The 25,003-nt window shown below is 38.3% G+C and overlaps 2 protein-coding genes across 22 annotated transcripts in view; one reads left to right on the top strand and one right to left on the bottom strand.

Annotated features, from left to right (window-relative positions):
• The window catches only part of plin1 (perilipin 1), an 89,829-nt gene extending 79,647 nt beyond the window's left edge, over window positions 1-10,182 (top strand). For 8 of the 21 annotated variants that reach the window (XM_079621694.1, XM_079621687.1, XM_079621691.1 and 5 more), the window contains 4 exons: window positions 610-800; window positions 1,204-1,344; window positions 2,645-2,836; window positions 9,372-10,169. In XM_079621694.1, the coding sequence (XP_079477820.1) occupies window positions 610-800; window positions 1,204-1,344; window positions 2,645-2,836; window positions 9,372-9,758 (911 nt within the window). In that variant the 3' untranslated portion in view covers window positions 9,759-10,169. Of the gene's footprint in view, window positions 1-609; window positions 801-1,203; window positions 1,345-2,644; window positions 2,837-9,371 lie in introns of all 21 variants that reach the window. The other 13 variants (XM_079621688.1, XM_079621685.1, XM_079621683.1 and 10 more) reach the window with 4 other exon arrangements.
• A 92-nt stretch (window positions 10,183-10,274) lies between these two features.
• On the bottom strand, window positions 10,275-14,361 carry LOC307003371 (ras-related and estrogen-regulated growth inhibitor-like protein). The gene is made up of 4 exons (XM_079621700.1): window positions 14,128-14,361; window positions 13,944-13,997; window positions 13,792-13,868; window positions 10,275-12,097 (listed from the first exon to the last, which is right to left on the bottom strand). Exons 1-4 carry the CDS (start codon window positions 14,198-14,200, stop codon window positions 11,672-11,674), a joined length of 630 nt encoding a protein of 209 aa, XP_079477826.1. The 5' UTR covers window positions 14,201-14,361; the 3' UTR covers window positions 10,275-11,671.
• Between the last annotated feature and the right edge of the window lie 10,642 nt (window positions 14,362-25,003).

Raw genomic sequence — 25,003 nt, 5'->3', positions numbered from 1 at the left:
TTGAAGAAAGATCAATGAACAGCCTGTATTTGAAACTGAAATCTTTTGTAACATTATAAATGTCTTTACCCACACTTGTGATCAATTTAGTGCATTCTTACCGCATAAAAGTATTAATTTCTTTTCATCTTTTTAAAATCTTACTGAGTACTAAACCCAAACTTTTAAATGTCCAACTGTTTCCACAGAAATATTAAACAGCAAATCCATTCTCAACATTGATAATAAAATTAATGTTTCTTGAGGAAATCAGCATATTTAGCTTTGACATCACATAAATTAATTACATTAAAAAACAGTTATTTTAAATTTATATCATGTTTTTACTGTAGTTTTGATCAAAAATAAATACAGCCTTGGTGAGCATAAGAGACTTAAAAAAAAAAAAAAAAATTAAATCTTGCTGACCCCAAACTTTTTCAATAACTTATTCTGTCTGTTCATTCCATTGTTGTTTTTTACTTGAATTTTAACCTTTTCGCAGTCTATTGTCACAGAGAGTGAGCGAATAAGATGTGTTTGAATCTCTAAAAGAATATGAAAGCAGTCTAAATATACCACCCTTTCGGTTATTATGTCCTCACAATCTTTTTTTTTTTTTTTTTGCAGAGGATGATGGGAGTATGAGAGAGCAGGAGCCTGATGTTGGATCCTCTGGCCAAAGTCCCAGTTTCATCAGGCTGAGAGCGCTGGCCGACACCATCTGCAGACGTGCCTTTGAGAAGACAGCTGCACAGCTTCAGCGCTCCAAACGTCAAGGTCAGGAACTGGTCACACAGATCCCTGGCGTGAGTCCCCTGGTAAGCAGCAAACAGTATTCAAGTGTTAGTTTGTCCTTCCAACAAGTAAAAAATGTGGCTTCAGTGTTGAGCACATGATTCCTTTTGAAGTGTTTGAAGTGTAATTCTGTCCAACTCTTCACAGAGTCCACAGCAAATTAAGGGCCCTCGTTTTGGAAACCACAGTTGTGCATACCGCTCGCTCAATTAGTACACTTAGCACGCCAAATTACTATGTATCCTATCCACACCCTGCCAAGCAACAGAGAGCCCAGTAAATCGGGCACATGCATTTTATTTGCATTAAAGTATACATTTTATATGCAAATCTATCGTCTTTACTAAAACGAAAATAATGTATAAGCAATAAATATATATATAAAAAGATGTCTGTGGTGTGAATGTTGATTTTGTGTTTTTTAAGGTCGAATTTACCATTAAGACAATGAAGACTATAGGAGGTGTAATACTTGGACTCCCGAGCTCTGTGGCAGCGTTTCTGAAAGATGGGCAACAGCACGGTCCTCAGAAGGAGATGACCAATAATGAGCATGAGAAGCTCGAGGTGAGTGGATCTTTTCAGCATCACTAGTTCTAGTAATGAAAGACCATTGTAAATATTCACCAGATAAACTTAAAATATTGACTTTTTTAGCTTCACTTCAGTTATTAATATTTTAACAAAAAAAAGCTAGATATTTATGTCCTCCAATGTACTGTAATACCATAAACATTCATACGCCCCATTGAACTTCCCAATTTCACTATTTGACCTAGATTGTTTGTTTGAGTGTGTAGGCATATATAGTCTTAAAGGAACATGCCAACTTTTTGGGACTTTAGCTTATTCACCGTATCCCCCAGAGTTAGATAAGTCCATACATACCCTTTTCATCTCCGTGCGTGCCGTAACTCTGTCTGACGCACACACCGCTAGCTTAGCTTAGCACAAAGACTGGAGGTAAACGGCTCCAGCTAGCATACTGCTCCCAATAAGTGACAAAATAACGCCAACACTCCACCCGAGTAGCAGTGCTTCACCTTCTGAGAATATAGTTCCCAGTATGTATACGGTTAGAAGATGGCTGTGTCTCATGTGACCTTGTTATTTGGACATGCTGTGACTATATAAATCACAACATGTAAATAGGAAAATGTTGACGTTATTCTGTCACTTATTTGGGAGCAGTATGCTAGCTGGAGCCGTTTACCTCCAGTCTTTGTGCTAAGCTAAGCTAGCGGTGTGTGCATCAGACAGAGTTACGGGACGCACATAGATGGAAAGGGTATGTATGGACTTATCTACTGTAACTCTGGGGGATACGGTGAATAAGCTAAAGTCCCAAAAAGTCTGCGTGTTCCTTTAAGTCACGGACACATTTACCATTGTAAATGTTGGGGGTTAAACCTAGTCATTTTAATAGGAATCTGTGCAACCAGGAGTTTCATGTAAGGGCAAACAAGTTGCTCACTATTCGAGTGCATTGACCAACAGAAAGCTGCATGGTTTGAAAGTGACTTCTGTGTGAGCAGTGCTTCATACACCGCTACACTATTGACAATCGACTATGGACCTTTTTTACCCGCAGAATTTCGCTAGTGTCACCACACCTTTTCAAATGCGCCAGAAACATTACATTGTCAATGGTCATTTTTATTGATGGGCAAGGAGATTTAAGCAATATTACACAACACCTTAATTTGCAGTCCTGGCAGGAAACCATTCTGTAGTATATTATAGTATTATTACTCTACATTTGGAGAGTAATAAACAGATCTCCATAAAAGCATAAGAAAAATTTTGGATTGTTTGTTTGATTAATCATCCTAGCACACTCATATTAAGATGCTATTTTTTCTTGCAGAGTAATGGACTGCCAGGTCTGGTCAGTGGATTAGGGCAGCAGTTACTTAAAGTCAATGAATATGTGCTGGGTAATGTAAAGAAAACCCCTCAAACCAGTTTCAACCTGGCTACGGATGGAGTCAACATAGTGCTGGGTTCCTTTGGCACAGTCAGGGAGCGAGCGCTGCACAACCTTTCTTATTATGGGCTGGTGAGTGAGTCCTTAGGTTTGATTTGATTTGGCTCCTCACGTGCATTGACGCATCTGGAAGCTAGTTCACGTGGTCTCTTCACATGTGACTGGACCTTCTTCAATACATACAGACACAAACAAACACACACACCTCAACCTCATCACCCACGCCTGCTGTGAACACACACACACAGCTCTGCATAGCAGGGGAATATTTACTTCATGGATTCTGTCTAGACCGAGAGCGACATTGAATTATTTTAATAATGTTTAATGTTCACAAATGTTTAAGATCACCTTGGCTTGGATACATCACTTTAGAAAAGAAGTTAGTCATCAAATTTTTTAAGCTTTTTTCCAGTTCTCAAATTTGATTTTGTTTCTTTGTACGTGGATTACACATGATTGCTGTCATGGCAACAGGTCCGTAAGCTCAAACCTGCTCGGGAGTTGGCTTATTTCATGTGAACAGGATTAGATTGCATCTTTTTAAGCGGAGGTGATACTTAAAGTCTGTCCCATGCAGCCACTGCTACTTTCTTACAACCCTATTCCCTATTGGACCACGGACAATAGACACAGCCAGTTTTACTCATTGAGAGATTTATTAATGAGGGAATAATCACCTAATAATTCTATTTGAGTCTTACACACATGAAGTACAGTTAGTGTAAGCCGTGCATTCGTTTAAACAGCGATTATGGAAGTGACTTGAGGCTGCAGGAGATAACTTGCTGTCTGTAAAAAAATGCTGTCTGCAGTGCCATTAGAAAAATGTTTTTGACCATTAAGAAACTTGCTGTCACACAAATCTGCTTCACAGGTCAAATTAAATGAATTGCTAATTACAAAATTGCAATAAAAATGTTAAGCTTTTACTAATAGACTAAATCGTGAAATAATTGTAATCTTAATCATTTTAATTATAATCTATTTTAACTCATATGTTGTTTTGGTCGCTTGGCTGTTTCCTTATAAAGCTCCAGAAATGTTTTCGTCAGGTGTGTGATGTTCTTTTTAAATATGATATCATTATGTTGCTGTCTTGCCGCCAGTCAATTGCTGCTGAAATTACTGACAACTCATTTTTCGCAGTTCAGAATCGGTTCTTTCTTTCTGGAGACATGCACTTTGAATTTTTACATTTTGCAGACATTTTACACATTTACAAACAGCTATGTAACTCACTACATGAATGATATTTGAAAAAGCATAATAGTCTATACTTTAAGTCTATAGTTCCAATAGAAACAATTGGTGAAATTGAATTGAAATGCATCTTAATTCTGCTTGTATTTTAAAGTTTATTGTCCAGTGGGTTAAGTTTTTCTTTCTTTGAGAAGACGGATCACCCGGCGCAAGCACGCACAAGCACGTGTGCAGACATGTTTGCAACATTGATAATGATCAGAAATGTTTCTTGAGCACCAAATCAGAATGATTTCTGAAGGATCATGTGACACTGAAGACTGGAGTAATGATGCTGAAAATTCAGCTTTTCCATCACAGGAATAAACTACATTTTAGAATAGAACAGTTATTTTAAATTATAATATTACTGTAACTGTGTTGTACTCAGGAACAGGCTGAAGACTCAGGAGATGAAATCCAAACAACACTTTAATAATAACACTCAAGAACTGAAGAAAGAAACATGTGACAGATACACACTGAAAGTCCATGAACAAAGCTAAACTGAACGTGACAATTACTGTTTTTTACAGATTTTTTTAAATCAAATAAATGCAGTTTTGGTGAGCTAAAGTGACTTCCAGTCTTACCAACCCCAATCTTGTGTATTTATTGTTATTTTAAATTGTATATATAATTCTTTATTTTAAAACCGTAGTGTTTGTAGATTATGAGCATTTGTAGTTACTATGAGATACTGAAGTTTTATTTTGGTGCAAAAAAAAAAAAGTTATGCATTGCATAACAAGTGTAAGGGCCATGTTTAATCAGATTAAAAATCATGTTTCGAAATCAGATCGGCCACTGGCCTTTTTAGGCTCCACTGGAGATCTCAGATTGGCACAGGGATATTGGATTACTGGAATTTTTAAACAGTTAACTTAATTCTTTGTCATTTTTTTAGCAAGAGGGTCCACTTAAGCACAGAGCGTTTTATAGTTCACACATTCCAGACACCAGCTTGACAAAGTCTTTATGTGAAAATCAATGTAAGATTGTCACAGTGTGCTCTCAATGGTATTTAATATTTTAAATATCATGAGGGCACACTGACATTTTTATATACTGACTTTCATATTGACTCATTTACTTTAAAATCAGACTCTGTTGTCTGGTAAATATTAAAATTCTAAATGTTTTTGCTTTTATAACAAACTAATCTCTTTTGTTGTCAGTTATCTTCAATGTTATCCGTTCATCAGTTATTTGGGGGTTTATTTTCTATGCACAAAGAGAGCCAGCGGCAAACATGTAGCTAATGACAATGCCAGACAACTTCATTTCTGAGAACTCAGCTGACATGGAGACAAATAATTTAAATCATGACTAATCAGTGCGTTCTTGGATGTTCTTTTGGTGACTTGTCAAACGTAGACGGATGTTATTCAGGGAATCTGGGTGTATGAATGCCGTTCTGGCACTGTCTAACTGTCCTCAGCCTAACCATAAGTCAACTTTTTATGCTTATGCTCACAACTATTTTTAACATTGATAATAATAATAAATGTTTCTTGACCAAAACAGCATATTAGAATATTTTTTTTGAAGGATGTGAAGCATGTGACACTGAAGACTGGAGTAATGATGCTAAAAATTAATCTTTGCATCACAGGAATAAATTACATTTTAAAATATATTAAAATATCAAAAAGGTATTTGAAATTGTAATAATATTTCATAATATAACTTTTTTTTACTGTACTTCTATTCAAATAAATGCAGCCTTGGTGCACATAAGAGACTTACAAAATAATACAAATAAAAATGATATAGAATTAATAGAACAAATTTGATTTTAGTGTCAAGCTTCTCTGAGCTTAAGCAGAATTCTTTTTTTATTTTAATTTGACGATAGTGAAGTATTTTTTATGTTTATGTAACTGCTCTTATGCAGGTCAAACTGGAATGTTAAAATTAATTCAGCCATAAAATATTTATTGCAATACATTCTCATTCTTTATCATTCATATTCTGTGAATAATTGCAGAGTTTGACACTTGGCCTTGTGTCACTGCAAAATATATTATACAAAGACTCTAATCCCTGGTTTCACAGACAAGGTTTAAGGTTAGTCACAGACTAAAACTCATGTTTGATCTGGTTTAACTGAAAGCAACTTGCACTGACATTAAAATATGTCAGGACTATTATTTTTTCTCAAGATGCACACCAGTGAAGTTTTTACTTAAGACAAGTTTATGAAAGCTACTTAAATGTATAATTAAACTAAGGCCTAATCCTGGCTTAATCTAAGCCCTGTGAAACCAGGCCTATACATGTGCATGTGATATTTAGTAATACTCATTCAAATGTACAGATTCATAAAGACTGATTCCATGCAGTACATATTCCTGCAGCACTCATCAAGTAGGCCTAATAAAAGATGTTTTAAATCCCTGTCCTTTATTAACTATACTGCAATGTGTATACCAGATGAGATCAGTAATGAATCATTCAAATCTCTTCTTGGATTCCTTGAAAAACAGCAGGCGAGTCTTATTGGAAGATGTCCACCAGCACAAACCCTACTGGTTGCTTCTGGGAAACAACAAGGTCTGATATTGTAATTAGCCACAGACCGTTAGCACAAATATGTGAAGTGGAAGGACTGGGCACAGAGGTGTTGATGATTACATCACAATACCCAGAAAGCAGCTGGAAGATGACGTCTGTCATACAACGAATTGCATACAAGCAATTTGACTCAATGCTTGTGACTGCAGTTGCATAATGTCAGGATTCTATCACTTCAGTCTGGTTTATTCTTAGATTGGTAACAGAGCCCTGACACTCAACTGTATTGTCGTTGTGAACCGCGCGCTCTTTTGTCTGGGTGATACGTTGTATGTTCGGATCATGACACTTCTATTTAGCTCGGGTTCGGTTCAGTGTTGGGGTTCGGACATTCATGCTCCATGTTTTGTCTCTTGTTGCGAGGCACGGATTGAGTGTTCATTCACTCGCTGTGCGCACTTGTCTTGTGTGTTTTTGTAGAGTGCCAGGTTTATGTTTTCATTGCCCAGGGGTTCTTGTGTTGTCATTTTCTACGTAGCATGTGTAACGGAGGCCAGCTAGTGAGAGCTGTGCGAGTAAACCTCACTCCTCTGATCTCAAGAGGTGCTCTAGTGACAGGTGTTAGAGACTGTGGTCTTTAGCCTCTTTGTTAGAGCGCCCGCCTCCCACACTGGAGACCCGGGTTTGAGGCCCGCACAGAGAGGGGCCAGTATCTGAGGGGTTTTGCGATTCATGTTAATTATCGGCCGCGTGCTTTCGTGTCTTGTTCTGAGTAGCACATGGCTCTTGTTTTCCATCGGCCACATGCTTTCATGTTGTAATGTTTTGTGGGAACACGCAGTCGGTGAGAGCTCTTATTGGTTGCATTTTCATGTCATGTTTATGTGTGAGCACATGGCTTTGTTTTATTTGTTTCTGTGCCATGTGCTTTGCTGTCTATTGTCTTAACCCCGCGCCTCTTGTTACCTGAGTATTGGTTAATTTGTATCACCTGCTCTTCCAAAGTGTGTTCACCGAACAATTTCCGGTCTCGAGTCAACACAACACGCATGCGTTGTTGTGCTCCCCCTACTGGATTGCAGGTCAATATTTTCATAAATAAAGTGGTAAATTATGTTTTTTGTGTAAAAAAAAGCACTTGTGTTGCTTCCTAAAATTGAGGTTAAACCACTGGAGTCACATGGATTACCTTAATTATATCTTTCCTGGTCTGGACCTTGAATGTGTAAAGGGAGGGATTGAAAGCTCTCGGATTTCATTAAAAATATCTTAATTTGTGTTCCAAAGATGAACGAAAATCTTACGGGTGTAGAATGACTTAAGGATGAGTAATTAATATCCCTTATCCCTTACCTGAAACCTTCACAAAACAAAAAAAAAATTCAGGTTTATTATAATCCGTTCACTAGTAATTAACTCGCAAAATGCGAGTTGATTTTGCTTTAGCGTTGAATTAAAACACATTTAGAGAGTTTTGGGAACACTTCATTGCCTTGGTGTCTTTGTTACACATTATGTTGTTTTAAAATTGGTGTAGACTGAGAAGTGAGTCACGTCTCACAGATGATCTTATCATTCTATAGATATCTGGGTTGTTTTGTCTGATAGTTTTTTGGTTTGTTTTTGTTCATGAGCTTATCTGTAGAAGTGAGAGGGAGAGATACGTTGATGCGTGCGTTTGCGTGTTTTATAAGGATCTGAGTGGAAAATCTGGAGTGGAAGATTTCTGATAGCACCACAGTCTGAGTGTTAACAGCGAAGAGCGCCGAGGCCACACGTTACTTCACGTTCTTAGCAGTAGATAAGATGCTCTTCTCTGCCTGGCTACAGAAAATTCCACAAAAACTTTCTTTGGTCTTTCTTTTCCAATTTTTGTACCAGAACCACTCATTTAGGCGCTGTGCCATAAACCTTTGCCTAGTGTACGATTTATTTATTTTTTACTTTGTTTGCTGTTCCAATTTCTTTACCAGAACCTTGCCAATTAGGCCCCTGTGCCATAATACTTTGTCTTATTTTTGCGTTTTTTTCTTTTCTTCGTTTTCTTTTATTATTATGTTTTGTTTTCCAATATCTCTTTACACAAGTAGAAAGAAGAAGAAAGTCCTACAGGTTTGGAACAACGTGAAGGTGAATAAATAATGACAGAAGTTTCATTTTTGGGTGAACTATTCCTTTAATGAGGTGGATCTTAAGCCTTCACTGTTGCTCAGAGCTCAGTCACTTAGACTTTGAAGGCAATGGAGGTCAGGGAACGTGACAAAGAGTTGTAATTGGCCACAGACAGACCCATCCCTCCCTAATTAACCCCTGGCCTGGGACTGTTTGGGATCCCACAAAATAGCTAGACAAAAGGAGGAGACTCCAATAGGTCTGGCACCAAAGTTACTCTGCCCTAGCCGCTGGCTGTCAGTCCACATATGGGGAGATGTTGTGTGACTTGTTCCTTCCTGATGGTATTTTCAGGGACTTTTTGTATTTTAGAGAATCATTATTCCCCAAATAATAGGTTTACAGTGTTATAGTCAACAATTATTTTGTGTATGAAACTAAAAGAGACAGACCAACCGCATTTAGGCCTAGTCATTGAAAACAAAGCTATTATTCCACAATATTCCACACAAGTCCTCATTGTGAAGTAGCACTCTTTGGCTTTCATTATTATTAATGTCTGACAAAGAATACTTGGTGTTTTTTCATTTCAGCTATATGACATTTGCCCGTTTTTCTACTTCTGCGTTCATGTGAATGAACAGTACTTGACTGCCAAATTCCATAATCTCTGCTACCTTTGAGATCCTTCACATGTGGAAAACTAAAGAATGGCTTTTGTTTTCTTTCATAACAGATTCCTAGGCGATCTTCCAAGCTAGGAGGTTCCCAACTGGCTGGGAAAGATGGAGACGAAGAATGTCTGAGTGGCTCCATGGTGCTGGAGTCCAGTTTAGGAGACCACATGCACAGTCCCAGTGACAACTCTGAAAAGCCACCTCTTAAGACTAAAGAGCCCAAAGAGATATCGGAGGAAACCCGTCAGCTGAAGAAGAAGTTAATAAAGCAGATTCCTATGCAGCAGAAAGTAGTTCTTGGGGGTAGCAACAAGAAATCATCCAACCACCGATCCTCTAGGAAGAGTCTGACAGATTACACCAAGATCTCCTCCTCTTCTTCTAACATTCAGTGCCAAACGGCAGGAACGCCGAGTGAGAATGGAGCGATGATCTCAAGTCAGTGACCTAGTTATACATGTGGAGGCTCTAAACTGTTTTTGCATTTCTTTTCTATGATAAAGCAAAGTTATTTTGTTGTGCACATAAATCATTCTGGAGAACTGATATACAGTACTATTGTTTAAAAGTTTGCGGTTAGTAAGATTTTACTATGATCTAATATGCTGATTTGCTCAGAAAACTCTTTAAATAACGTTCAATAGAATAGCGTTTAATTTAAAATGACAATATTTTAAATCATTATATATGCCTTTACTGTAACTTTTGATCATTTTAATGCATCCTTGCTAAAGTAAAATATTGATTTTTCAATAACAAAAAAATCTTCCTGACCTCAAACTTTTAGCTATAGTGTAGCTAAAATTGTGGTGTGGCTTGAATATCTTTAGTAATAAAATGTGTGTTGTTAGGAATATACAAATGTCTTGCGTTATTTGTGACTGATTATATAACTGACTAACTGTAATTGCAGAGATGGTGTAAATATCATTAATGACACAGGGCAAATCCTGACTAATTTTCAATGATATTTTATTGCATCAACAGTCACAGCAATTGGTGATCATATACAATTTTTTCCCCCCAAAAGATTCCCTTGCAAAACCAAGAAGTGAGGAATGAGATTTCTTCATTACACAACAGGTTCATTACACAAAAACTGCACAGTTGTGACCCATTCAGTACCAGTATAAATTATTTTCTTCATAATCATTTTTTGTTGTTGCCATGTCACTGCTTTTAGTTTTTGAGTGGATAATGTTCTCGATGGAAAAGTCCTCAGAACTGTATCTCTTTTAAGATACCAGAATGACATTTACAGCAAAGGTTATTCAGTTATTTTAGATGATTTATGCAACACATACAGCATAATAATTGAAGAAAATAGCCTGTGACTGTTTTGAGGCAAATTTGTTCCATATTTTAATATGAATAACAGGAATAATTGCAACATTTGCTGAGCTACTCCTCTTTAGTCATTATATCAGAATGAAAGAGCAGATCAAAATGTTTACATGCATACTCGTAATGTGGTCTATACATATATGACAAATAAATACACATTTATCTGTCAGCTGCACACCATGTATTCACTCCATTTGTTTCACTTCAGATTTCTATTGGCAATCTTTCATCAACTGAAGTTAACATACTTCGAAATCGAATACATGATTTTGGTGTACCAATGTATTCAAATCAAAAACAGCATATTCATATGCTGATGATTGTAACATTGCAACTGTGCATTGGCATTCAGGGGAAGTCTTTATGTGATTTATTATATTTTATAGCATAATTACACAGTGTGGTCTGTTCTTAATAAAGCAGCACTTGACCAGCCTCAGAAAAAACGCCACATTGTGCTGTTATCTGAATGCACATAGACGCAATCATCAAACAGTCCATTGCGATTAAACTGCAAGACGGCCTTGAGCTGATGACAACTCCTCTGTATGATAATACTGTGGGAGACTTTTGTATTTGATAAATGTAGCAGAAGACATTCTCGTCTTGCGTCTGCTGGTATTTTTAGAACACAGCATTGAATCATGAATGACTCCTACGGCCGTCATCACCCGAGTGTTTTTACCTGTTGCCGACACTCGTCAAGCACTGAAATCTTTCCTGCTTAAAGTGAGCAAATGAGATCATACTATGGAATATTAACTCCATTTTTGATTGCTATAATCTGCTACCACATAGCATCTTAAGCATTGTATTGAGAACTCTCCCCTTTCAACACATTCTCAATCACTTTAGCAGACAAACTAAGACAATCTCATAGTGGAAGGTCCAGCTGTAGTCATGTGAGAGATCCCGGACTCTTTTGGGAGCAATAGTTCGTCCCTCTCGATGGTTTAAAATAGGTCATATCAGACCACATATACAGTAAGCTTTATTTCCAGAGCTCTCACTAGCTTCACATCGAATCCGTTCGCCTGCGGGCGAACACTGCAGACATGCTCTTCACAATGCCCTTGATGCCTGCTAACTTTTTCACAGACACCCTGGACTCCCTGATGCGATCCACCAGCCCGTGGAAAACCATGAGGACGCTGTGGTAGTTCTCAGCAGCCGAGACCTCATAAAACTGACAGTCGGCAGAGAGTGCCAGCAGCCTGCCCTCCTCGCTGAGGACCGTACGGCGATGGTGCAGGTCTCTCTTGTTTCCCACAATAACTATGGGCATCTTCTCAAAGCCCAGAAAGTCCTTAGCCGTTTTGATTGTTTGGATGAGTCTGGAGACTGCGTTGAAACTGGCTCGGTCACAGATGCTGTAGACCAGCACAAAGCCATCTGCCCACTGGACTCTTTTCTCACACATCAGGGACTCCAAGGACAGGTCCTGATGAGACGACAACCACCGCATATTTATTCAACATTTCAGATGGTTTATTTATGATTTTTTTATTCACTAACAGTAGTAGAAACCAGCCTAATCTGAATTGATGGTCTTAGCTGGTTTTAAATGGTTTACCAAGCATGGCTAGATTTAAACTAGTTCTAAGAGTGTGTTCACACACCTGTAGTTCGGTTCGCTTGGTTACTTTGCTCTGGAACAAAAAATGTATTCATTTAGTCCTGGCCCACTAAGTGTTCAGATTGGCATTTTTATCACCGAACCTAAAGGCAAAGGGATGCATTCACAACCTGATAGGTCAGCTTTTATGACGTATTGCCTATTTTGAGATGGAACTTACCGAACATCCAAACAATGGGCTAAATGCGCTTGTTGTATGTGTGTAGCTACATATGATGGTATTTTGACCATGCTAAGAACTTGTGAAGAGCTTATAAAATGTGTAAAGGAGTCAAAACAGCGGCTGGAATCCCTCCATCACACACACAAATTAAGTTCTGCTGCGAGGAGATTCGGTTCTGATGCCTATACCCTTGACGAGTTCTCAGCTGGTTAAAATACATCATATGTAGGCTACACACATAAAATAAGCGCATTTAGCCCAGCACACATTGCTTTGGATGTTCGGTAAGTTCTGTCATGAAATATACGTAATAAAAGCCGACCAAAGAGGTTGTGAATATCCCAATGCCTTTAGGTTCTGTATCTTAAAGCTGCAGTCCGTCGTTTTTCCTCTTTGTCGCCATCTCTGTTAGAAATCTGTAATTGCAGTTATTCGCGTAATTATTAACTGTGCGTGGGTAGTAAATCGGCATGAAACAGCGCGGATGAACACAATGTATTGAGGAGAACCTGTCGCTGCCGCGTCGATGTGGATACTGTACTGTCATCAGCAATCTCAGAGTATACTTTTTGAAAGTGTCAACATTAGAATTTTCATCGGAAAATGTCATCTGAACAAGTAAGTAACATTCACTTTTGTTCAGACCAAATTCGGGGGGTGGGGGGAAGCATTGCAGCTATATCATGCTGATTAAATCTAACGATTGCTTATATCACGTCAAAACATGAAAAATATATTTTTTCTGTAGCCACTCTGAAGTCCGAAGTCTTTGGGTTTTACAACTGGTGAATCTCCAGTTGTCACTGGTGATTGTCGCTTTAAACTTTCGGGATCCGCCATACCAAGTGCTAAGCTAAATCTCCACCTCCATCATCCACACGCTAGCCGGGGACTCCTTCTCTATGTGTACAGAAGTGACGTAATGACGCAAAGACATGCTCGAAATTCCCGCGGAAATCCACCAGTACCACTGGAATTAAAATCATTATTACAAGCTTACCGTTTTGAATCGAGGTAAGGCAAGCAGATTGTTTTGAACACTGGCTGGTTAAGGTTTTTTTCAAAAATGTCTTTTTTGATATTTTTAAACCCAAAAAAGTGCCGGACTGCAGCTTTAAGTTTTAGTGTTAAAATGCCAATGAGAGTGCTAAGCAGACCAGGACTAAATAAATGACTAAATTTATTTTTTGGTCCCGACCAAACTAGGCCGGCTAAGACCAGCACGTCATCTTAGAGGTTTGTGCTGTTTTCTTCACTAGGGATATCTGAAAATATTAAATGGTTGACAAAGAAGTTAACTTGAATGTTTACAACAGTTTCTGAAACACTGAATCACCTGTGAATATGGTGCATCCCATATATTCAGAGTTTGCTCTCGTCCATCCACAACGACATTGTGAGTGTAAAGGGACTCTGTAGAGAAAGCATAGAAGTTAGTAAAAGTGTAAAAATATTAAAGGTAACGTCTTAGTGAATAGGGCAACATACCAATATCCCCATATTCCCCGATGAATCTACGAGTCAGGAATCGGACAATAAGTGCTACAAAACAAACTTGTATGAGCATTTGCTTCTGGCATGATGTTAAAAAAAGTGACAAAAGATGACTAAAGAAAAATAAATGCATTTTATGGACGTATTATTATATTATATCATAAAATAAAAAACTTACCCGATTTTCCAACATTGTCTGTGCCGAGTACCACGACGTTTGCATCCATTCTCTGTCCGTTTAGTCTAGTCATGTCCTTCAGAAAGATGCTGCGAGCGATCTGATCTGATCTGGCGCGCGTCCGCAGAAGCAACAAAGTTGAGGAGAAGGCGGAGCTTAGACGTGCTCGCTCCCGTGACGCTAATGTTCCCGCCGGGCCGGGTGAGTTTCATGAACTGAAAAGTCTCAAAACACGCTGATGTTCTCGCCGGTGAGTTTCATGAACTGAAAAGTTTCAAAACAAACACAACATCAAATATCCTATTGCATGACCGTTGGCTTGAATGATATAAAAGAGATAAATGTCGATAACTGGAATTTACATTTGCTTAAACGGAACTGGGAATATTTTTGCAGTCATTTTGTACATTGTTCAAAAATGTAACCTGTTTAAGGCCACACGGTGGTGCAAGTAGGCTATTGAGGGTTAGAAAACAATTGCTTTAACTTTTATGTGAAAACACCTTTGTATATAAACTGTATGAGTTCTGAGTCAAAAGGCACACTATTAAACCTGGCCTATAAATTAATGTTTGTGTATTCTACAAATTAAATCTAAAATAGCATCATTTTTTTGTAATAGCTTGCTATAGTAGGCCTACTTTAATATTACTGTAGATAAAAAAAGGGAATAGGAATAAAAATACACTTTCATAAATTCATTCTACTTTGGGGCATTCTGTTACATAGGTTTGAAACTTTTCCCCTGTTTAATATGATTGAAATTTTCAATATGTTATTATAGCCAAGGAAGGAACCACATGTTGTGTTGTTGTTTTTTGTTTTATTGTGACGTATATCCGAGTGAAATGGGAAATGGCGTCTTGAACAAGAAAAAAATATAGGGCAAGACTTGATTTTGTCCATCAGGATGAGATTGGATAGTCATTGTTTGCTATTGGTGGATCTCGTGATTGACAGGTTGCCCCGCCCTCACAACAGTAAAAATGTTATCAAAGATATTTCGCTGCAATAGGGAGGGGAAGTTATTTTGACGATTATTAATTTAGAGGACCAAAAACACAGAGGCCCAAACAGTTTTTTTTCCGGCTAATGAATGACAAAAACATTGAAGGCCACTCAGAATCCACCAACATTAACAATATCAAGCATTTAAAGTGACAGAGTGCACTTATAATAAACAGAACGCCATTGCACATTGACGTTAACAATAGTTATTGTTAGCATTATTGTCTTCATTCTTGGTGTGAACTGGTCTTAAAGTCACCATGACATAAAAAAAATTGTTATGGAATATTGCTGTTTATTATGATTTATCCATGCACATCATTACTTGTTTTAAAAGTAATGATCCCTTGTAATCTTTAATCAAATTACATGTAACAAAATCTCTCTTCTTCTCTGATGACGTGTTTACTGTCGTGAGGGCGAGACAACCTGCCACTCAACATCACAGCAATAGCAAACCACAATGATCCAATGAATTCCTGGTGGACAAAATCAGACAACATCCTAATTATTCTCTAGTCTAGAAGTTAATGAAGCTGTCAGTTGGATGTTCTGTTTCATGCTGACTTTAAAGTTATGTGCTTATTTAAATAACTTTACCCTATTCAAATTCAAATAAATGCACTGAAAAAGCCCACTGAAGTTTGAACTAAAACAAATGTGTGTTGTTTCATGATACTTAAATGATCTGTGGATCACCACTGACATTTTTTAGTTTTAAAAAAATCATTATGGAAAGGTAAAAAAAATGAAATGCAAAATAAAATGTATTGTCCATATCTGGCCACTAGAGGTCAGTATAATCAAAACAATTTGACAGTGTCCATGATAGAATTGGCATAGGACAGAAAAAAAAAGTTGTCTACAGAATTTAGATTAAATTAGTTAAAACAGTGCAGCTCTAAGGAGGGAAGTGTGTAAGGCAGTCTCATATGGTGTGTTGTTGACGCATTAGTGTTTTTGTGTAATTTTTCTGTGTGCAACACAATAGAAAAAAATCTCTCCTTCAAATTCAAATAAATATGTCCTTAAATAATATTACCAAAAATCAATTAAAATACAAAATTGACAACAATGATACATTATATTTATTCTAAAATAGCACACAGACTCTGTTCTGTCTGCAGGGATAAATATTATGCAAACAAAATTTTGAATGAATAATAATAACCATTTGCATGCTAAGCACTGGCATACAGATGAAGGTGCTCATAGAGTTTATAGTTTGTGTGTGGCAGCCGTGCAGTGTCCTCAATAAAGATAAGGGTGGCCTGAAGGAAGCAGATCCACGGTTGATTTATTGGCTCAAAAGACGTGGTACCATTCTCCTGACCGCAGCAGCAGAACAAGCTATTGTTTGAGTGGATGGGATCCTCAACGATGATCTTATGCGCACAAAAGCTGCATTTATTTAATCAAAAATACAGTAAAAACAATAATATTGTGAAATATTACAATTTTAAATAACTGTTTTCTATTTGAATATTTAAGTATAATTTATTCCTGTGATGCAAAGCTGAATTTTCAGCTTCATTACTCCAGTCTTCAGTGTCACATGATACTGATGTGGTGCTCAGTTATTAACAAATATTATTGGTGCTCGAACAATTATAATATTTCTTCTTATTATTATTATCAATGTTGAAAAAGTTTCTACACAGGCACTATTTAAAGCATCCCATCAGGTTACCGCCTGGCATGGGGGCAGAAGAACTCAGGACAGCAGAGATGTGCAGATGATCAGCGGTTTCTTATGCTCACCAAGACTGAAACCGTAATAGTGCTGGCAGAGGAGTACTGTACGTCAACAACTTTACCAACATGAATCTATACAGTCAGCGACTTACAAATAGCTATACATATGGAGTCTCTAAATGGTGTTTTTGCATTTATTGTCTATAGGAAAGCATACTGTAGTTATTTTGATGTGCATAGGATTGATATACACTATTTTTGAGAAGTTCGGGGTCGGTAATATTTTTAAAAATGCTTTTAAAAGAAGACTCTAAAACGTAATTTATTCCGGTTGATTCGGTTCAAGAAGTGTTTCTAAGTCAGTGTTGATTTTTCTGTATTCCACACTTGTCACGCATACACTCAGCTGATCATCTGCACGTCTCTGCCGTCCCGAGTGTTTCTGCTCCCATGCCAGGCGCTAATCCTGCCTGATGGGATGCTTTAAATAGTGCATGTGTAGAAACTACATCAGGGGGTCCTCATAAACTTTTCTCACATGTACAGTATATATACACTGTCAGAAATTAATGTTATATGTCAATTAATATTACTCAGTAATGACACCTTAAAATAAAGCGTAGCCAAATTTTCCGTAAAGGGTACACCAGCTTGTCACTGGGACAGTCCCCTTGGACAACTTTGTACCTTATCTTCCCCTAAAAGGTGCATATTAGTGCCTTATAATAAGGTATTACTCTTAGGAGTAAATAGGCAGTGCTGGGTAGTAACTGATTATATGTAATCTGGTTCATTTTAAAATGCTCATAGTCACATTACAGTTGCTTTTTTTTATGGATTACATATTATTCACACTATGGCAGTAAACTATTTATAATTTATTGATTCTCCAGAATTCTTCTTTTTACTCTTTTACAATTGCCTTTCTAAAAAAAAATCCTATGTTGATGTCATGCCATCTAGCTTTGACTAAATTCACAATACAGAATGGCCATGAAAATGTCATGTAAATCATTTGTGATGCTTCTAAATTTGGGGACAAAAGCATCTCTCGGTTAATCCAGTGACCTTAATTATTGATCTGGAGCTGCTTTAAAAAGTTCATGCCACATCACGTTTCATGTTTTTAGACCATGAATGGATTAGTTATGAGTAATTAAGGCTAACATATGGAATCGGTCAAAACATGGTATGGCTTGTTAATTATTCATCATAGCTAATTAGCAATTTATTATTTATGTAACATCCCTTCATTTTGTTTTTTATACATAGGCCTAATTATTATTTGGGGATTTTTAAAGCTATTTATTTGAGAGAGAGAAATGTACATGCAGAAAAACCTTTTAATCTAAAAGAGTAATGTTATCTCAAAGTACATACTTACTCATGTTATTAACTCCATACTGACCTCATAAAAACATTATCAACCTAATTTGAGGCTGATAAAAAAAAAACTGTAAAGGGTTTGCTGTGAAAACGGCTCTCCTGAATCACCTGAACTACTTATGAATGATCCACAGCTTAGTCTCACCTGAATTGTTGAATGTTCCCATTTTTAGCCATCTATATTTTAAAACAAATCTGGAAAAGTCAAAGCAATGTCAAGAAATGGGCCATATGAACACATAGACTGTGTGACAGCTCATTACATGCTTGACAGACAGTAAAATGTGGTTTTCTGTTCTGCCCTCTCGCTGCAGGGTTAGAAGTGCACAGCGTGGAAGGCCATTACCATTCTCTTAGGACAATGTTTTAATGTCTTATGAAATGAAATAGAGATATTGTATGCTGGTGGCACCAAGGGGAATATAGATAATATTATATGTACCCTGGGGTCAGTTCCTCAATTTCTGAGTTGTCAGGGGTTATATTTGCTCTAATTGCCACACACATGTGTGAAATATACATTTACATTTTACATTTACATTTAGTCATTTAGCAGACGCCTTTATCCAAAGCGACTTACAACTGAGGACTACAGCAAGCGAGTCATCGTGAAGAGGCAAAAAATAACGCAAGAAGTGCTCAAAATACAAAGTTCTGGCATTGCTCAGAGTAGCATAAGCCAAAACAAGGGAGGGTAAAGGAGAGGTTTTTTTTTTTATTTTTTATTTTTTATGTCAAGTGCTCACGGAAGAGATGAGTTTTCAGTTGTCTTTTGAATGTGGTCAGGGATTCTGCATTCCGGATGAGGGTAGGGAGATCATTCCACCAGCAAGGAACCGTGAATGAGAATGTTCTGGAGAGTGATTTTGTGGCTCTCTGTGATGGTACCACGAGCCGTCGCTCATTGACCGATCGCAGGCTTCTGGTAGGGATGTAGACTCGTAGGAGCGAGTGAAAGTAGGAGGGAGCTGAGCCTGTGGTCGATCTGTAAGCGAGCGTCAATGCCTTGAACTTGATGCGAGCAGCGAGTGGTAGCCAGTGCAGAGAGATGAACAGAGGAGTGACGTGGGCCCTTTTGGGCTCGTTGAAGACAAGATGGGCTGCAGCATTCTGGATCATTTGTAGAGGTTTAATTGCACATGATGGAAGACCAGCCAGAAGAGCATTGCAGTAATCAAGCCTAGAGATAACCAAGGCCTGGGCGAGAAGTTGTGTTGCATGCTCAGTCAGGAAGGGCCTGATCTTCCTGATGTTGTGCAGTGCAAACCTGCATGATCGAGCTGTCTTTGTGATGTGGTCTGTGAAGGTCAGATGCTCATCAAATGTTACTCCAAGGTTTCTGACCGACCTTGATGGGGTGATTAAAGTTGAATCTAGCTGGATAGTGAAGTCGTGCTGTAGAGACGGATTGGCAGGGAGGACGAGAAGCTCAGTCTTTGCCAGGTTGAGCTGCAGGTGATGTTCCTTCATCCATGCCGAGATGTCCGCCAGGCAGCTTGAGATGCGTGCAGCTACTGTGGGATCATCAGGTTGAAATGAGAGGTAGAGCTGGGTGTCATCAGCATAGCAATGGTAAGAGAAGCCATGTGCCTGTATGATGGGTCCCAGTGATGTGGTGTAAATGGAGAAGAGGAGCGGTCCAAGAACTGAACCCTGAGGAACCCCTGTAGGGGGTTCCATGCGACCCTGAAGGACCTACCTGTGAGATAGGACTCAAACCAGTGGAGAGGAGTTCCTGTGATGCCCAGTGATGAGAGGGTGGACAGGAGGATCTGATGATTCACGGTGTCGAAGGCAGCAGACAGATCCAGGAGAATGAGAACTGATGATTTGGAGGCAGCTTTTGCGATCCGTAGGGCTTCTGTGACTGACAGCAATGCAGTCTCGGTTGAATGCCCTTTCTTGAAGCCAGATTGGTTTACGTCTAGTTGGTTGGTCAGAGAGAGGAAGGATGTTACTTGGTTGAAGGCAACTCGTTCAAGTGTTTTCGCAATGAATGGTAGGAGAGAGACAGGTCTGTAATTCTCTAAGAGTGATGTGTTTAATGTGGGTTTCTTAAGCAGTGGAGTTCCCCGAGCCTGCTTGAATGCTGTAGGAAAGGTGCCAGTGTGGAGGGATGAGTTGATGATGTGTGTGAGTGCTGGTAGAAGTGTGGGAGAGATGGCTTGTAGAAGGTGTGAGGGGATGGGATCTAGAGGGCAGGTGGTGGGGTGACTGGAGAGGAGAAGTTTAGATACTTCTTCCTCGGTTAGTGGAGAGAATGAGGAGAGAATGTGTTTGGGAGTGGGAGGGGTTGGACTGGGTTCCTGTGTGTGTGGAGCTGAGAACTGATTGCTGATAGTTGTTGTTTTGTTGGTGAAGAAGTTAGCAAAATCATCAGCAGTTAAAGAGGAGGTGGGTGGTGGTGGAGGTGGACAGAGGAGAGAGTTGAATGTCTTGAAAAGAGTTCGTGTGTTAGCGGTGCTGTTGATCTTGTTGTGAAAATAAGAAGATTTTGCAGCATGAGCATCAGCAGAAAAGGAAGAGAGCAGAGATTGATACATACTAAGGTCAGTTGTGTCTTTTGATTTGCGCCATTTCCTCTCTGTTGCCCTGAGTTTAGTCCGGTGTTCACGAAGAACCTCAGATAACCAGGGGTTAGAGGGAGTAGTACGTGCTGGCCTGGAGGAGATAGGGCAGATATTGTCTAAAGAAGAAGTTAAAGTGGAGCATAAAGTATCTGTTGCGGTATTAACATCCAGAGATGAGAAGTGTGAGTGTGAGGGAAGAGAAGATGACACAGCAGAGGAGAGATGGGAGGGAGAGAGTGAGCGCAGGTTTCGTCTGAAAGTAACTGGTAGGAGGGTTGGTGGAGCATGGGTAGTGAGTTGTAGATTGAATGTAATGAGGAAATGATCAGAAACATGGAGAGGTTTCACCAAAATGTTGTCTGTGATGCAGTTGCGTGTGTAAACCAGGTCCAGTTGGTTGCCTGATTTGTGAGTACCTGAGGTGATGAGCCGTTTGAGATCGAATGAGGCTAGGAGAGCGATGAAGTCTGTTGCATGCGGCTTCTCTAGATGAATGTTGAAATCACCAAAGACTACAAGTGGGGTGCCATCCTCAGGGAAAGAAGACAGCAGCACATCCAGCTCCTCTACAAAGCTTCCCAGTTGACCGGGGGGGCGATATATGACTACAATATGGATCTTAATGGGAGATGTAAGTGTAATAGCATGATATTCAAACGAGTAGTTATTGCAGAGAGAGGAGAGAGTTGAGTAATTCCAATTGTTAGAAATGAGAAGACCTGTGCCCCCACCCCTCCCAGACTGGCGAGGAGTGTGAGAGAAGGAGAAGTTGTTAGAGAGAGCAGTCGGGGTTGCTGAGTCTTCTGGACGAATCCAGGTCTCAGTTAAGCCTAAAATATTAAGAGTAGAGTGAGATGCAAAGGCTGGAATGAAGTCAGCTTTGTTGACTGCTGACTGACAATTCCATAGACCCATAGAAATAGAGAGAGGTGTGTGAGAGGATGAGAGAATGGGACGCAGATTAGCAGTATTGCGCTGCCTTCTGTGCGTGATGGGAGAGCGTCGTCGAGAGACAACAGGAATGTATTGAAAACACATAATTAGTAGGGAAATACTATACCAGTGTGAAAGGAAGAGGGAGAATAGGATACTTAAGTGCCTTGCAGGTGTCCTTGCTCGGTGGAGTCAAGTAACCACAGAATCGAAAATAGCCCTACTTTCTGGAAAATAATACACTAAACAACAAGAGAACTGAATATTAAGAAAAAAACTCTTGCGCGCTCTCGTTCTTCACGGAGACTGACGCTTGTCCTGCACTGTTCTGATTATCCTAGCCTTTATATCTGTTCTACAGTTGCTGCTGGTCCAAGCAATTAACACAGGCAAAGCAAATAATCCGAAAATGGGAGAAAATCGAAACTGCCTCTATGGACAGCTACACTTAAGTGCTATAAAAATTAAACTGCAATAGCCCACTTCTCAGACGCGGCTGTTATATAAAGTAGTCACGCGTCTAATTAAAATACAGATTTGTTTGAAGGTAAAAATGTACAAGTAACCACAGAATCGAAAATAGCCCTACTTTCTGGAAAATAATACACTAAACAACAAGAGAACTGAATATTAAGAAAAAACCTCTTGCGCGCTCTCGTTCTTCACGCAGACTGATGTGTGAAATACTGCAGGAGTTAGAAACATCATATATCCTGCACAGGTGAGCTAGTGTAATTTACTTTAACGCTTTAATAGCTCTATGAAATACAGCGTGTGCATCTATGAATTAACTTTAGGTGAAGGCTGAACTTAACACTTATAATGCAGTTATATACATAGTGTGTTGATTATTATTATATTTGTTCATTGTTAATATTAATGTGATATCTATGCATTTTATTAAAAAAATTATATAAAGAAATTATTAAACAATATATATTATTTAACTATTCAGCCCTCATATGTGACCCTGGATCACAAAACCAGTCACAAGTAACACGGGTATATTTGTGGCAATAGCAACAATACATTGTATGGGTCAAAATGGTCGATTTTTCTTTTATGCCAAAGATCATTAGGATATTAAGTAAACATCATGTTCCATGAAGATATTTTGTAAATTTCCTACTGTAAATATATAAAACATGTATTTTTGTGAGTGAATGCAGCACAATTTTAAAGGCGATTTTCTCAATGTTTAGATTTTTTTGCACCCTCAGATTCCAGTTTTTTATGTATAAAGTACTAGAGACCCAGACTTGAGTAAAAGTACAAGTGCTCTATCAAAAAAGTGACTTGAGTAGAAGTTGAAGTGCTCTTAAAACACCACACTTAAGTAGAAGTACTAAGTATTCAAAAAATGTTGTACTTAAGTATTGCAAGTAGTTTATTTTAAAATGTACTACTCAAGTACTGAAAGTAAAAGTACAAGTATTGTGTTATGTAGTTATTAAAGAAAGCAGTCAAAAGTTTGAACATCATATTGTTTATATTATTTCAAATGTTTAGGACACTTACAATTCATTTTGGCTGAAGCAGCAGTACAAGGACAGGAATGTACAAGAGCACCTTAAAACACTGAGCTTAACTCTTTGTAAACAAAAACAGATCAAGTATGTCTATGAAATCTATCAATATTTGTCAAAATCAGCGAATTTTTGAGCTAAAAGCCCTGAGGGACGTTGTTTGGTCGACAGCAAGCGTTCTCTTGACGACAGCACAGGACAGTTACACACTTCATTCTATACGAATTGTCTTTCACTCCGACAAATTAAAACGTGGACTCTAAGTTGGGCCAGGAGGTCTCCTTCCTCACTCTCACTGCCACGATCACTCGAAGTTGAAGGTGGTGCTTCTGGTTCTTCCATCTAGAAACAAACTAACAAAGCTCACGTGTTCTAAATGGAGGCAGCAGAGCGGGAGCACGCGCGATCTTCTCGATCACTTGATTCGCGCACTGATGAGCCAGCTTCATCAAACCTGGTGACAGAGCCATCTACCGCTCTGGCAGTGATAATGTGGGTTTGGAATGATTCGTAACATTTTTATAATTGTAATGAGTAGGGTGATTCTCTGAATTGGGTGCCCTTCAAGTCCCCCAAACTTACTTCAAAGATTTTCAATTGAAGGAAATCACAAAATGAATTTTAACGCTGTCAATTAATAGAACCAGGTGCCTTTGTATTATAATACAACACAATTGCTTTTTTTAAATTTTAATTTAAAGATAATGAGTTGCCTAAGTAGTAGACAACAAGCATGTTTGCATGTCCTCACTAACCATCATTACGTTTTCATTGAATATCAAACAAATAAAAAGTGCAATTAATACCAAAATGTTGCTGCTAATATAATCATATGTTGGTCTACTTCAACTAAAATATACATATATATATAAAAATGCATTAATTATATATGAAATTGCAATATTTATACACGTCCTCCAGTTTGTTTTCAACCCCGTCACGCCATACTATTTACCCCCCTATAAAAATAATGGATCAATCCCTGTGGCATCACATCCAGGAAGTGACATCACACAAGTCTCTTGAAGAACATGCTGCAAAGTAAGGCAAGTGTCAGTATCTTTTCTTACCTATATTTCATGTTTTTCACTGTCAGATTAAGATTGTCAGGCTCAACATTTCAACTCTGTTGTATGACTAAATGATAGTAAACAACGGTTTAAAAAGAATTCAATAATAGTTTTGAAAAACATTAAAATTTGATGATGTCTTAAATGCTATGTGATGCTACTGTCTTAGCTAAGTATGGAGTTACAGCTCCTGTTAGCCAAAAACTTCAACCCCGTCATATTCAACCCTGTCACATTTTTTCATTATAACAGGGTTGAATCGTTGTGACAGGGTTGAATGTTTGACACTTCTTAGTAGATTACTCAATTGTAGACTTGTTGTATCGTGGTGTGAACTGTCAGAAATAATCGATTATGGTATTTTGTTGAATATTTTCAGACATCCCAATGGCAAAAACAGCAGCAGAGAGGCAAAGACAGTAGCCTACAGAGCAAGAAGAAATGCAGACGCAGAGAGAAGGGAAACATATCTCAAATGGAAAGATCAATTGATGTTTGTTATTAATTAATGCTTAAAGGAGAACTCCAGCGCAAAATGAACCTTTGGTCTAATTACACATTGTTACCTAGTCAACCGTTATCTGAGATTTGTTTTCATGATTATCGAATGTAAATAGTTTTATCTCTAAAAACAGTTTAGCCTATAAGGCTAGTATAACGCTAGTAAATAGGGCATTGAGTAATGACA

This window comes from Phoxinus phoxinus (genome assembly GCF_949152265.1).
Source record: "Phoxinus phoxinus genome assembly, chromosome: 8".
Lineage (NCBI taxonomy): Eukaryota > Metazoa > Chordata > Actinopteri > Cypriniformes > Leuciscidae > Phoxinus > Phoxinus phoxinus.
The sequence above is the reverse complement of the archived record's forward strand: the minus strand, read 5'-3'. Positions and strand labels throughout refer to the sequence as shown.

Excerpts from the sequence above, each read along its gene's own strand:
- LOC307003371 (XM_079621700.1), bottom strand. The coding sequence starts at position 14,200 with ATGACTAGACTAAACGGACAGAGAATGGATGCAAACGTCGTGGTACTC. Across the intron at positions 13,998-14,127 it reads AGACAATGTTGGAAAATCGG|CACTTATTGTCCGATTCCTG; the intron begins GTAAGTTTTTTA and ends TTTGTTTTGTAG. Across the intron at positions 12,098-13,791 it reads GGGATGCACCATATTCACAG|GACCTGTCCTTGGAGTCCCT; the intron begins GTGATTCAGTGT and ends TCGTCTCATCAG.